Source organism: Rhodamnia argentea, chromosome 6 (genome assembly GCF_020921035.1).
Source record: "Rhodamnia argentea isolate NSW1041297 chromosome 6, ASM2092103v1, whole genome shotgun sequence".
NCBI classification, from domain to species: Eukaryota; Viridiplantae; Streptophyta; class Magnoliopsida; order Myrtales; family Myrtaceae; genus Rhodamnia; species Rhodamnia argentea.
Genome location: NC_063155.1, coordinates 30,328,101 through 30,342,748, shown reverse-complemented (window position 1 = coordinate 30,342,748; position 14,648 = coordinate 30,328,101). Strand labels below are relative to the sequence as shown.

General features: G+C 38.6%; 1 protein-coding gene across 1 annotated transcript; it reads right to left on the bottom strand.

Annotated features, from left to right (window-relative positions):
- Window positions 1-179: 179 nt before the first annotated feature.
- LOC115752182 (V-type proton ATPase subunit a1-like) lies at window positions 180-10,456 on the bottom strand. The gene is made up of 18 exons (XM_030690236.2): window positions 10,134-10,456; window positions 8,997-9,041; window positions 8,747-8,869; window positions 8,531-8,638; window positions 7,631-7,744; window positions 7,333-7,506; window positions 7,026-7,163; window positions 6,829-6,936; window positions 6,569-6,676; window positions 6,281-6,429; window positions 5,502-5,655; window positions 5,184-5,344; window positions 3,306-3,512; window positions 3,027-3,210; window positions 2,859-2,942; window positions 1,478-1,677; window positions 1,340-1,399; window positions 180-927 (listed from the first exon to the last, which is right to left on the bottom strand). Exons 1-18 carry the CDS (start codon window positions 10,272-10,274, stop codon window positions 723-725), a joined length of 2,463 nt encoding a protein of 820 aa, XP_030546096.1. The 5' UTR covers window positions 10,275-10,456; the 3' UTR covers window positions 180-722.
- Between the last annotated feature and the right edge of the window lie 4,192 nt (window positions 10,457-14,648).

The following is a 14,648-nucleotide window of genomic DNA, read 5'->3' as shown; positions in this document are numbered from 1 at the left end:
TTAAACCATAGAACAGCTCGATTTTCCTCTCCAACTTCATCCAAGAAGCTTTCCCATCTCTCTTCCCATCTTGGTGAAGCAAGAGAATTCATTTCCATGCGAACACAGGTATCGAAATGAACCTCAACCCGCCCAACCATAGAATTATGAAATTCAAGATCCCCAAGAATACCGAGACCACCACAACTAAACCGCGCATGGGTTCAAAAGGAATACTTGTTTGGAGATGTAGACAAAGGTTCTCTATCGAGTATTACAATTTATTCCGACAAAAAGAATCTATACACTCCACCCTTAACCCAAAAAATAAAAAATCGAACATACAGACAGGGTGGCCTGAAATTCTGCAAAATCCCTCTCTGGATGTCGTATTATTTTACAACTTCGATAACCCCAAAAAAGATAGATGTATAAAGATTACCTACCTCAATTTTTTTTCCCCCTTTTAGCTTTACAAAAAATCTCAACTTCATGGGAGAAAATGAGAATAATCACCGCAAGGGCAACTGCCAACAAGTTCTAAGAATCTGAGAGAGAGCCTCCTATCACATGTGGATCACCGGAGGGAAAACATATCATCCGCCTGCAGAAGTGGGAGTGTGTCGGTGTTCAACCTTGCTTCGATGGTTAGAGATGTCGGGCCTTTCTTTGTACAATGTATATTTTGAACCAAACTCTCGGATTGATAAATTACAAAACTCTCAGATTGATGAACTATATAACTAGTCTTCCTCCTCCGTTAACAAGGAAAAAGAAAATGGTCTGAATTTGTAGCCATCACCATGGTAGAATTTGTTTTGGAATTCTACCCAGTGAAGACGCAAGGCGTGAAGAAAAGCACTGAGGGTCTCCATCATTAGCAATATGAATGCAGTGGCAAAAGCAAAAACTGCTAGTCCCACTAAACGGATGATAAGGTTGTCGTACCTGTAACAGACAGTATTAGAAAAAAAAGCATGGCATTGAGGAAATGCGATCACAAAAGATAGCCAGAGAAGTAGCCTGAGCATCTCATACAGGGGTTGCAACATTGATGGTCAATTTAATTCGAGTTGATGTAATTATCACAAGTCTATTCAGGTGAATAGGTTTACTAGGAGGATAGACATATTGCAGAGACAAAGAATGCGATTGACTCGAACAATGTAGTAGCGTATATGAGCCAGCATGAGTAGCTACAAGATATCAGACTTAGGTAAGACAAGCAGAGTGATTGATGAAGAAACAAAAGATCATGTCCGAGCACACTAGAATATAAAAATGGACGCATGCAGATGTGGTGCTGGTGAAAGAGGAGGCGGAAAATTAGAACTTGCCACACAAATGAATAAGAACTTACCCCCAGGCAAGTAATAGAACCTTCTCATAAAAAACAGTTGACAACTCCGAATGCGCCAAGCTGTAAAAGCAGCATATTTCATCACTATGAATGGTGGCAATAACGAATAATGCTGAATGATAAAGGTCAAGGCTGTACCTTAACGCCCAAAGACGAAGATATGAAGCTGTATTTGAAACTGCACCAAGGACAAACTCTATGGAATGTATCATTTGGTGCACAAAGACCTCACTAAAATTAAATTCCTCGTGATGCTGCCGCGCAGAATCAGGTTCTTTGTCTGCATCAATATCCATCTCAGTGGTGCCAAGCATCTGATAGGAACGGCCTTGAAATCTCTACAATGAATCAGAAGACAGTGAATGATACAGAATGTCTACAATCTTCATGTTTACTGCGTATAAAGAATTAAGATGCTGAATTTACGAAAAAAAAAATTAAAAGTATGTGTTGTTCTTTGAGTGGGGTGGGGATGGGAGCAAAATGTACCACTCAACTGTGTTTTATAGTTTACACTCATATCATCATCACATGGTTTAGATGGCGTTACTCTTTGACACAGTTCAGGGAATCTGATGCCACTTCATATGTTGTCTACGTCACAACTTCCATCTGCCTTTGATTTCTCTATATTTTCATTAGATAACTACTACATCAATCATCCCATCAACGCATTTCCTGATTATCTTAGCAAATAGCTAAAAACATTCTTATCATTTTGGCTGATAATTGTCTTTATAAGCTTTCTATGCATCGATACAGGGTCTTTCAATATCCTGATCGCCCAAGCATGACTTCAAAATTGGTGCTTCCAAGCTGCTCAACATTTGAGCCAGCAATGTGACTAATTGATTCATGAGAATATGGTTGTCTGTTGCTGCATCATCCCTCAACATTTTAAATCCAACGTCAACATTTACTTTATGCAGAACAGATGATTCAATAATTTACTCTCCGCACAATTGACCTAAGTTAGCTACTTGAGAGATTCAGGTATCTACCTCCTATTCAGCACTTTCTACAAGGCCCTTTTCTTGTTGTCAGACTAAATTTGGATCCATTTTATCTTGTTCCACTTAATCTAAATCCTTCAAATTGTTTCAGCTGCCTCCTGTTCTAGATAAATGTCATGTACTGATTTGATTTCACTCAAGGGGTTGGCCAAATAGATAAAACAACTAAGACCCTGTGCCTCACGAAGAGGGCCAGGTCACAAGGATCTCATTCCTTATGCATCCATGGATGGTCTGCCTTTGACACAACCCACCAAGGAGGACTTACTCCAGTCTGGGCCTCCGATGTCAGTCAGGATACCACCAGACCGCCACAAGAAAAAAAGACATTAATGTTTCATATCTTACAAGTGATAGCACAAGTTAGATGAACTCAATAATAGATGTTGCAAATTGAAAGAACCTCAACCTAGAAATTAACAAAAGAAACAGGAAAACCATAATGAGAAGCATCCAACATATTTTATGCGTCTTGGGTGGGTTAGAATTTCCAGGTTTGAACATACCTCCAAGTGAAGCTTCCTCAAAATAAAAGGTTTTGGGAATAGCATCCATGGAACAGCAATTAATGCCAAAAACAGTAAAATGATCTGCAATGATAATCAGTTGCTCTGAAAGTGAGACGTAAAACCAATGTATACCACTTCTCAATTGACAACAGTCAAAACAATCACCTGAAGTGGTTTCTGGCCCCAGAAAAGTTGGTTTTCGCCAAGATCATCGGTGGGACTCAAAAACATGTAAATCATCACATGGTAAAGGTCAGCTTGAGAACCAGTGCACCATTTGATGACAATGAGAAGTGAAAGATACCCAAACAGGCTGTTAAGAAAGATCATTTGTGGCACAAACTGGAACCTAACATGTCAAAAAGGTTCTAGTTAAAACTTCTCTCACATCTTACCAAATAAATATAGAATAGCAGTCCCTGTATGCATTGTGAGAGAGAAAACCTGATATCCAAAGTGCTCTTGAAAAAGCGTGCATTGAAGTAACTTAGTATGATACCCAGATTCATCTGCACCACACCCAACAGAATCGACATCTTCATTTTGAGAGAATTCAAGAAAGGAAGCTCTGAACGACTTCCTCGCCAACTAGGATCTACCCCAAATGGGTAAGGATCTTGGTATTTGATGAGACCGACTGAATGGGCATCACTGACCAAACAAACCAAATCAGATTAATAATTTGCATGAGTAAAGGATTTCAAGCACAATAAAGGCACAATTGATGGTAGGATGGAATTACTCAATGAAACATAAATAATGGGATTTAAGTAAAATCATTGCAAATTAAGCGCAAAAGGGCTAAACTACAGTGAATAGTTAATTTTCAAGTTCAACCTGAACAGAAAAGTAGAGAAAAATAGAAACTAAAACCATCAAGTTTCCATGAGACCATAACAGATACCTATAAATGCAACCGGACATTAGGCCAAAAAAATGCAAACTTGAAAGTGGAAACTAGCTAATATTAAACAACAGCCAATCTCTGGTAGCAAAGCTAACTAAGACAATGATAATCCTAACTACATATCATGTGCAAATATTTGCTGGAGGCACTCGCAGGATAATCCAAAATGGACTTTGGGCTTCTATGCTGATATTAAATCTAGCCATTGATTTTCATGAGATGGAGAGATTGAAGATGTGGAAGTTATATTAACATCACAAGAAGTTAAAGAGAAACGTTTTACGTAACCTTGATGCCAGTTACTTTAAGTATTACGAATTTCGTTGGATTTCTCACTTTCGTAATCACTTCAGTTATATTTTGCAGTATATGTGAACACCGAGATTATCTTGATGATGAGAGTAACATCACACATGCACAAGTGACTTTTAAGTGATCCCATCAATGGATTTTAGAAACTTATACTACCTAGCGATTAGTTTCACTATAAGCGAAAGGAGATGATGTTCTCAGGTAGTGCTTCCTTTCACTAAAGCTTCCTTCTTTCATTCTGGAAAAAAAATACAAATTATTTTCATTTGGTATTTTTGGTTAAATTCTTTTCTCAAGTAAAAGCGATGATGGGGAGGAAAACAGAAAAGCATGTGTTAGTAGACTTGTTGAAAAAGTTATAGGGTTATGAATATTCACCAGGATTTCTAACTCAAATTAAAACGCCAATTAGCTTCTTGAAGAAGTCTGTCTACGCAAAAGACTATTCTAGAATATGGCTTCGTATTATTTTGCTTCTCAAAGAAGCTAGGAAGTATAGAATTTTCCTTTTAGACTCCCAAGAAGTTAATCTCTCGATGAAGTTGGCCTTTCATGAAAAAAATATGGCCATTCATTTTCAGCCGTTCATTTTAACTCTAGCTTCTTAAGATGATTTGTGGCCAAATTTGCCAGTTCTGGGGGACTCTTATTATCATGTATTGCCATATAGCAACTAGTTTACTCTTTGTTTTGGTTCAGAACATAAGGAGAAAGAAACCTGGGGAGTCTGGTGATCTTTGTGAGCTGTGTGAGGCATGAGTTAAGTGGGCTGTGTGTGCAAGAAATGTATGAGCATCATTTCATGTATTTGTGGGTGATGTGAGAAGTGTTATGTTTTTTACGTGTACTTTCTTTCATTGAAAAATAAAATTATGTTGTTTGCTTAAGTGCCCATGAGTCTTTCAATAGACAAATGGCATCAGAGCTTTCTCGACCCAACATATTGGTACCAGAGCCATGCTTCCCTACCCAACGCTTCTCTCCAGAAAATACAAAACACCATGTTCAGGGAGGAATATCTTGAAACTAAGAGTTAAACATCGATATACTCATCAGCAGGAAGCTTTTGATGCTCGCACAAAAAGGAAACAAAAAAGACAAACCTGCAAGAAGTATCTCGGCATTTGTAAGCGGACCCACCGAATATATGGAATGGAACAGAGAAGAATTCATTGTATATCAGTCCACAGTAAATTGAAAAAAGAGACATCAAAAGGAGTACATAACGCCCGCCAAAGAGCATCTCCATAAAGCTCCCAAGTTTCTGGCACCAGTAAATACACCAATTACATATAGAAGCGTATGTCAAAGCATATAGCATCAACTTAAAGGAAAACTTTGAAAGAAATACTCTTGACTATGTTGCCTCAATCAGTCACGCTAGTGCTTCATGTATATCAACCTCACAATGAATAACATACCTGACCAGTGAGCTTCCTTTCCTGAGCGATAAGGACCAAAGCTCCAAGCAATAAGCATATTCCATGGCCCCAATCTCCAAACATAACAGCAAAAAGGAAAGGAAACGTAACGACAGTGTAGACTGCAGGATTTACTTCTTGATACCCAGCAACACTGGCCAAATGCATTATCATATCAGAATATGAAGTTCAACAGAAGTATCAAAAACATCTACATATTTTTGTCGATGATGTTTCAGACTCAAAAAATCCAAACACGTTCACTCTTAGATTAAAACAAAATCCCATAGTGGAACTGTGCAAAAAATTATGCCTATTAACTGATCATATAGTTCAAGGAGCAAAATGATTTAATCCAATCGATAAAAGTCCTAAAGTCTTTGCTGGCAATATCATTGAATTGCAGGTCCATCAGAACTATTTTTGATCTTAGAGTTACTGCGACTACATTAAGCAGATCAAGTTATAAATTTAAAGAAGTAGCTCTCTTCATGCTGTGCCCATTTCTAAAATCTATCTTATGAGTTGTTACAGAATGAAGACAATATAGGATTGTTTCAAAGTAATTAAAGCCAAACTTTTCATTTTCATTTTGCATCTTGGAAGGAAGCATTATGTTATGTACATCCAGACCACAAATAGACAAACTCATTCCCATAGCACTCAAATGACTGTCAATAAGAGGCTATTGTAACCAACACCATACGCAGCATGCTAACACTTCTGCAGAATCGGCTTCCCGTGGAAGAAGAAACTTTATAGCAGCAATTTTAGCTCACCCGTAAGCATCGACAATTTCCTGAAATGCATTTGTAAAGCGATTTGTTCTGAAAAATGTGGGAGGGGATTCTGGAGCATCCATCTCATGAAATATTATTCCAACTTGGGAGTTGCTATCATAAGTTGCACGTTGCAGAGCCTCCTGAATCTGTAAAAGAGAGAGAGAAAAAAATTGATATAAGAAAGCAGAATATGACTACAATTGAAATACATTAAGATGAATGACGAACTAGGTCACCAGATAAGACCACAATGAAGATGCTAAAAAGAACTACAAAGCAATTGACCTTAGCCTTGGCAAATATTGGACACCAACCCTCTCCAACAACACATTTTTTTGTGACATCAAAGTTCAGCATATTCAATGTGTCATATATAGCTTTCTCCCTCCTTACCTGAAAAGCATGGGAAAGATAGTCAGTTTCTTCACTAGAAATTTTTAATGAAACAAAAATTCTTCGTGACTAAGCTTTCGAGTCTGTTTCACTGGCAAATATATGGACATTATACCCACGTTTTTTCTAAGTGAAATTAAACTGCAACTTACCATGCTCATCCATTTGTTTAAGTGCAACTCAATGGAACTAAGAGCTTTGTTTCGGTGATTGTAACCAGCATCCAAGGTTGTTTCTATTTCAGAAAGCCGAGACAGAACCTGAAAGCAAGAAAAAAACACTTGCATCCAAGTACTCTCTTCAATTGAACGAGGATATAAGTTCACCAAGTTTCCAAAAATCCACCTACTTCTTGACTGATTTGTCTTTGCTTGGTTATATCTTCAGGAACAGGATAGCAGTTAGCACCAAATGCCTCACAGATCTTTAAAATTTTCATTCTAGCCTGCTCTCCAGAGAAAAAAACCACAAACACTATCTTCTCAACCTACAATAGCAAATGAAAAAAAAAAAGCAGTCAGAGACTGTTCGAGAACAAGCTTCCACAAAGCTACACAACAATAGATGAAAGTAGACGACAAATTATCGATGAAAACTTTTATCAGAATAAAAAGAGTTTAGGCAGTAAATTTGATTTTGCTGAAAAAAGTAGGTACCATTTCAGATGTAACAGGGTCTACTATATCTTCATCAGCTGGTGCCTGATTAAAAAGCATATTTCCTCTTGTGGCACGGAAAAGCATCCTCTCAAATATTTGAACTTTTGACTTACATATAATGCCACTGATAAATCTTACACATGATTGCTCCATTACTTCAGGTCTCATTTCCTGAAAGCCAACAGCAATCCACATAAGAAAAATTAAGTTCCGGAAAAACACAAGTTTTATTCACAAAGAGACAACATAGTGTCAGTTAAGCGCACGTTTTTCAACATGGAAATGCATAAAATACCTTCTCAAGTAAGGATGCCGTGTCAACATAGTCACCATTTGAGTGAATATTTTCGTCCAATTCTCTATCCTCCACAACCACAGGACTCTTTCCTGAGACAAGAAAACCACCTGCCTGGTGGTGGCCCCAAGGGACAAAATGAAACAATGAATATCCCTTCAAGGAGATTAAAGCAGGGCCAACCACATCTAAGCCTTTTTTCCTACAATTTTGTAAAGCTAGAATCATTCCAGCATTGTACTGTATTAATTGAGGAAGATTCTTAAGCCCAACATCCATTGGGGCTGAACTTCTGTCCTATAAAGCCTTTCTTTGTCCCTTCATTTGCAAAATGATATTACAGGGCAAAATTTTTCAATGCCTTTACAAGAATGACCAGCAGACTCTGAAAAATCCAACATAGTCTAACCAGAGAGAGGTTTTAACCTTTCATCCAAAGATACCAACAAAACATATTTCATCCAATCTTCAGACTTCAGATTAGCACACACTATACATTTAGTTCGTGTATGACAAATAATAGCCACATTAATACTCTAACCTACTCATTAAATTAGCCAGTAGAGCAACAATTGTATGAGGCAAAAATAGCTCGCCATCCAACTGGAACAGCCTGTAGCCTGTCCATGAAAAGAAACGATACACCAATCTACCTCCACTTAACTCCAGCCTAAATAACTTGGCAAGCAAATAATGTACCAAGGACGACATGCCTATGTCATCTTTAGTATCTTAAACCATTTATCATCTCAAGCCCACAATTAACCAAAGAAGCTAGAATACAAGATATTCTAACTTAGACTTTTAGTCAATTCTACAATACATAAGGAAGAAAGTCGATACATTGTACCTAGCTGTTCATGAAACAAAGCCAGAGTGAGGAATGAGAAAGAAGAATACCTTTTGCAAAACCATTTTAAACTCCAGGAGCTCATTATAGGCCTGTCGAAGTTTCTCGCTATTTGCATTCATCTCATTTAGCTCATGTTCATGTTCAGCCAGTTGGATCTACGGTCAAACATTACATATAGAATATCAATCGAACCATCCAATTCGTATGCAATATCTCGAGGCAAAGCCTTGCGAGCAGGAAAAGCAATGGTACAAGAAATGAACCTCTAATTCCTCCAACTCGACAGCTGATTGTGTTTCTGAATGCAGGGAAGATACTAGACTAGCCTTGCTGATCTGATCTTTGAAAAAGCGCAATTTTCTTGACATCTCTCCACACCGTTTCACCTGCCAATGGCATTCCAAAGGGAAGAAGTATCAGAGACATGTTCTCTGGATGGCAATGAAATATCTTGGCAAAATCCGAAGCCCCTTGTGCATTAGAAAAGTATGTCAACTACAGCTGCAAAGATACCTGATTAACAAACGTTCTCTGGAAAGGACTTCTATCTGCATTAAGCTGCAAAAGGGAAACATCGTTGAGCAGAAGCAGTTACATATTGCTTACCAGTATAAGTATCTTTATTCCTATACAACCACGAAACTTTGATTTCCGTTTCTTTTTCTTCATCAGTCGGTTTATGGTACTTATAACAGATCACAAAAAAAGGGAAGAAAAGGTACAATTAGATGGATAATGTTCTGACAATAATCTCTGGTACAAAGATATATCATGGTGCTTCCTTGCATCAATCTGCTTCTTACATGAAAACATTCTATATCTGGGCAATAAACATTAATTTGACATCAAAGAACACAACCTCCATAGAAATTAGCTAGGAAGGACAATTAATAAGGTTCAATCAGTGACTTCGCATTCGCCCTAGAATTTGACCAAGCAAAAGTTTTCTCAAGCTACAAGACCCCATTCTATCATTTCCCTCTTAGTTTCTCATTTTCTTTCCCTCGGAAGCTAGTGCCTAAAATGCTAGTGATGTCATGGTCGTCTGTTTCTTTTCAATTTAATGTAAGTTCACAGTTTCTTCCAATTTTCCATGCGCCTACATGGCCAAGAGTGAGTGACTGCATTGCCAATAAATTACATAAGAAGTTCGACGCCGCTTGAGAGTCGTTAACTCTCTCATCCTAATCACTAGCTTGTAGTTGGTGAGACCTCCCAATGCATTGTATTAAAACAAGGCATCTCTCATTCAGAATATCTCAGAATCCTGCCAATGAGATTCTTTATGCATTATCCCGATCCCTTCCAGGTTATTGACCTCTGTAATTTATCTGAACAGCTCTTACTCGCCTCCACTTCACTGAATTTCCCGTTTTGCACCATACTATGGCCCGAAAAGCAAAATCAATAACTACGCGATCCAATGGCAACATAACCGTCCCTAAAAGCAAATCCTACCACATCGCTTTGTAACTTGAAACGAAGAACACGATCATTCCACCCCGACTGGATCATCGATCAGTGACACCTTATCCACTTAAAGGTAGATTCATCGAATCGTCCACCATTACCCCTTCCCTCCAGCGACCAACTAAACGGCCAATTCGATCCAGAACTCGAGATCAAGGAACGAAGGAGTCGGATGCTTACATCGCGGAATTGGAGGAGGCCGAGCTCGCCGAGGTAAGTGATGGCTCGGTGAGCGGACTCGAAGGGGATGATGAGCTGAACGAAGGTCATCTTCTCGGAGCGCATCAGATCCATGGCGGGCAAGTTGTCGAAGAACTCCATTTTCCGCTCGCCCCCACCGAACGGGAAGCAACAGCTTGGCTTCGGCACAAGGGAGTGAACGTCGCCCAAACGGCGATAGGTGTCGAAGCTCCGCTAAGTTTCAGATCTGGTGGAATGAAACCGCCATCGTCGCGGCATTAGAATGAAGAATACGAATGCGCTCCGACGTGGACTGCAGCTTCGTAGCCCGCGTTTTGGTGGGCTAATTGATTTGTTTATTCTTTTCTACGAGACAACCATTCATTTTACTTCGCTTAATTTCACGTTCATTTACTTACATTTGACAAATTTTGGCGGAAATCATTACGACTCAGTTACGGGATACATTTTGATTCTTGTTAAATGATTATGTAAAGGACGTGCATAACAAACGGGATGAGTCGGTAAAGATTTACAATGGCTTTTATTTGTTAACATGGCTTTATAGACGTAGGGTGTATTTGTTTGGGGAAAAGTGTTTTCTCGGAATTAGTTTTGCTGATTTTTACCGGTTTAGTTTATCGGAAAATGATCTAGTTAATAGAAAATACTTTTTGATCGACGAAAAGTTTATGTACAACAACAGAAAAGTGAATTCCCCCTTCTTCAATAAATAAAAAAAAATCCCCCATATGAAGAGGTGAAAACACGTTCCAAAATTGCTCATCTTTAATTCGTTTCAATATTTTAACATTATTTGTTTCTTTTTCTTTTTCTGCCTTCCTCATTGCGACTGGCCGGCGATGGCCACTGGTGAGCTCGAGGCCATCTACCAAGCTTGCTGGTGGGTGCCGCAACTGTTGGCAATGGAGAAAGAAAGAAGAAGAAAAGGAAAAGAAAAAAAATTAAAAAAAAAAAATTTGCCACTGATGAAGTTATGAAATTGAAATCATTTTCCAAATGAAATTCAAACGTCGAAAAATATTTTTAGTAACATTTTTAGTGGAACAAATGCACCATTTATTGTCATCCATGAAACATCTGTAAATGGAAAAGAAGCGACTCCGTCGAACAAAAAAAGGGGAACAGTGGTTTCTTTTAGGGGAATATCTCTTCGTCGAGGAACTCGGTAATAAATTGGCAAAAAAAAAAGGCTATCCGGCAAAAATAAATGTACTGTTTAATGAAAGCACTTTGTAATGAAGGTTTTTTTTTTTTTTTTTGGGTCGGAGTTGTAATGAAGTTGAGAACGCGCAAATCATAATTTCAGAAGGTTTGATTCAATTTTGAGAATGAGTTTTGAGGCTTTAAAGATCACCGAGTAAATGCTTAATAATTTGGCAACTATTTTTGAGAGCTTATTTGGAAAATGCTACCGTTTCAAAAGTTTTACCAAAGTTCCTTAACTTAGGTGAACCTGCCTCGACCTTTCAACATTTTCAGAAAGCCACTAGAGTTTAATTTAAAAAAAAAAAAAAAGACAATGTGTCTATACATCTTGACCCAATGTGCAATGCGATCCCTAAACTTTAATTTGACCAAGATAATCCCTGAACTTTTAGAACATGTTTAACTTAATTTCTGAATTATATGAAGATTTTCAATATAGTCCTTCCATTAATTTGGGTTAAATGATAACGTTGAATTTTTTTATAGTTCAAGGACTTAGTTAAACATATTCCGAAAGTTCGGGGACCACGTTGAACAAATTGAAAGTTCGTGGGCTAGATTGCACATTGGGTAAAAGTTCAGAGCCCATATTGATCAAATTAAAATTTCAATGATCACATTGCATATTGAGTTTATGGACCATTGGTGTCATTTTACTTAAAAAAAAAAAAAATTATTCCCATCTTGTCCTCTTTAAGTTTTATAAGTTCTGGTTCTTGCCGTTACACTATCAATCTCTCTCTCCTCCACCATGTTTTTGTTTTACCTTGCCATCTCTAACGAGCCGGGTATGGTATCGGTGATCACATTGCATATTGAGTTTATGGACCATTCGTGTCATTTTACTTAAAAAAAAAAATTATTCCCATCTTGTCCTCTTTAAGTTTTATAAGTTCTAGTTCTTGCTGTTACACTATCAATCTCTCTCTCCTCCACCACGTTTTTGTTTGACCCAGCCATCTCCAATGAGCCAGGCATGAGGTGTCAAATGGGTGGGTCGAGTCGGGTTTGGATCGGGTCGAATATGGTCCGACCCATATTGACCCATATAACTCGTTTTGACCCATTTCTATACAATACAAATTTTATGAACCATACCCGACCCGACCCATACCCGACCCCGTATTTCTTAAGCGTTTCCTTTTTTTTTTTTTTTTCGTTTTCCTTTTTTATTTTTTTTTTTTTTTCCTCCTTTCTCCTCCCTCCTCCCCCTCTACGACTCCTCCTCCCTCCTCCGTCCGAGGCCGACGACCTCACACTCGAACAAGCGGCCAACACATTCACCATCGTGACCACCCGATTCGGGTTTAACTCGGACAGCAACATCCGCTCGAACGCCATCATGACATCATCGAACCTCCTAACCTTCGTGTATGCAGTGATGAGGACAGTCTACGACACGACGTCTCTTTGGGGCATTTCGTCAAACATCCGGCGGCAAAGTGTCATGTCACCGCCTCCGGACGCGTAAAGATTGAACAACGAATTCCGGACGAGCTAGATGCTCGCAGGCGGCCGTCGCGGCGGAAGTAGTCTCCGTCGAGTGATCTTCCTCTATGTTCGTTACTCTCGGACTCGGTGAAGAAGAAGGAAACAGAGATGAAGACTCCAATGGCTTCCAAAGCGTGGGGTTCGCCTTTTTCTGAGTGACGTAGAGTTGAAAAATGGGTTAAAATATGGGTCAAAAAGATAACCCATATTTTAACCTGTTTTTTGGACTTTAGTTTTTTCAACCCATTTTATCCCATTTTTAAAAAAAGTGAGTTACCCATATAGAGTGGGGTCTTCTCAAAATGAGTCAGAAAATGGGCATATGACCCATATTGCCGGCTCTAGGTACCGGTGACCCTCGCCTTAGGTCGCACGACCTTGGCTAGGCATTGCATGGGGTTGCACGATTGTGGCATTGGGTCCCCGGCTCGCACGACTCCAGGCGGCCATCATCGATATTTGGCCATCTCACTCTTTTATTATTTAAAATACATAGTAAACTTCTTTACAAGTCTATTTTTTTCAAACATCATTTAAACCAAAATTGACTCTCAAGGTGTTTTTCAATTACATTTTATTAAATACTATTTGCATTCAGAAAAAAAAAATCCTTTTAACGTAAAGTCTTTGCATTTTCTCAATAACTTTCCTAAAAAATGCTGAACCAAACGCAACCTTAATCGTATAGCGTGAATAATATCTGCAATCGAATTATCGATTTTTTCTCGCAAACCAAGTCCTCTAACTCATTTGGCTTTTCTAATCAAATCCTTTTGTAATTGTCATATGCGAATGCGACCTTTTTTTTTTATTGGTAAAGTGTGAATGCGACCTTTTGATGTGTATATTTGTGGATAATGCTCTTATAGTTCCAAAAATTTAGTCTATCAAGGGAAAAAGGGGAAAGAAACTTTTTTTTTTATGGTGCATCTATTTTGTTCTTAAATAAATCTAGACTTATAATATGTCAAACTTTCCTTTACACTAGCCAATGAGGCGTTGGCTGAGTTGGTAAGTTCCCTGGGCCTTAGACAATTAAACCGATGAGGTCTCGATTTCGAATCTCCCCGATCGCGTCTTGGAGGATTTAACTGGTGACATTAACTTTCCTTTACACTACATTTTAGAAAGTTTAAGTATGTTTTTCCTCCATCGTGCTTTAAAGTATCGAAGATGAGCACATCAAAGTCAAACAACCACGTCAACATAATTAAGTGCGATGACTGAAAATGAGGGATGACAACTGAAAAAGTCAAGCAGAGGACTCCATCTACACCAAAGGAAGTTTGAGGACCCCATTGCAAAGGCCGCATAAATTAGAGGACTAGATTGCTAAATACAAAACAATAAAAAAAATTTGCAACTTCCCAGGAAACGAGGCTTGAGCTGATCTAGTGAACAGCGACGGCCAAATCCATGTTCCAAAGATCGTAATTTGTTCATTATGGGCCGACACCGAAAAGAGTATTTGTGGATAACTCGGACCAGATGGGCTAATCTGGGCCGTCCGGCCTAATTACACCGGAGAGCGAGGTTGGGATATCTAAGAAGTTTCGCAACTTCTGCCGGCTTCACATTTTCCAAAAGCCCTTCTGTATGTGTTGATATAGCGACCAAAAGAAGAAAAAGATGGAAAATGGAAAACAACACATCCAAAGAGGGGAAGTTGTCAAACCGCTCTCAAACCTGTTGTACTCAGCGATTGTTTCGGCAAAAATTGACGGAAAGGACTACATTAAAATTTTCACATAAGGGTTTATAACTAAATTAACAAAATTGAAAAATTTATGACTG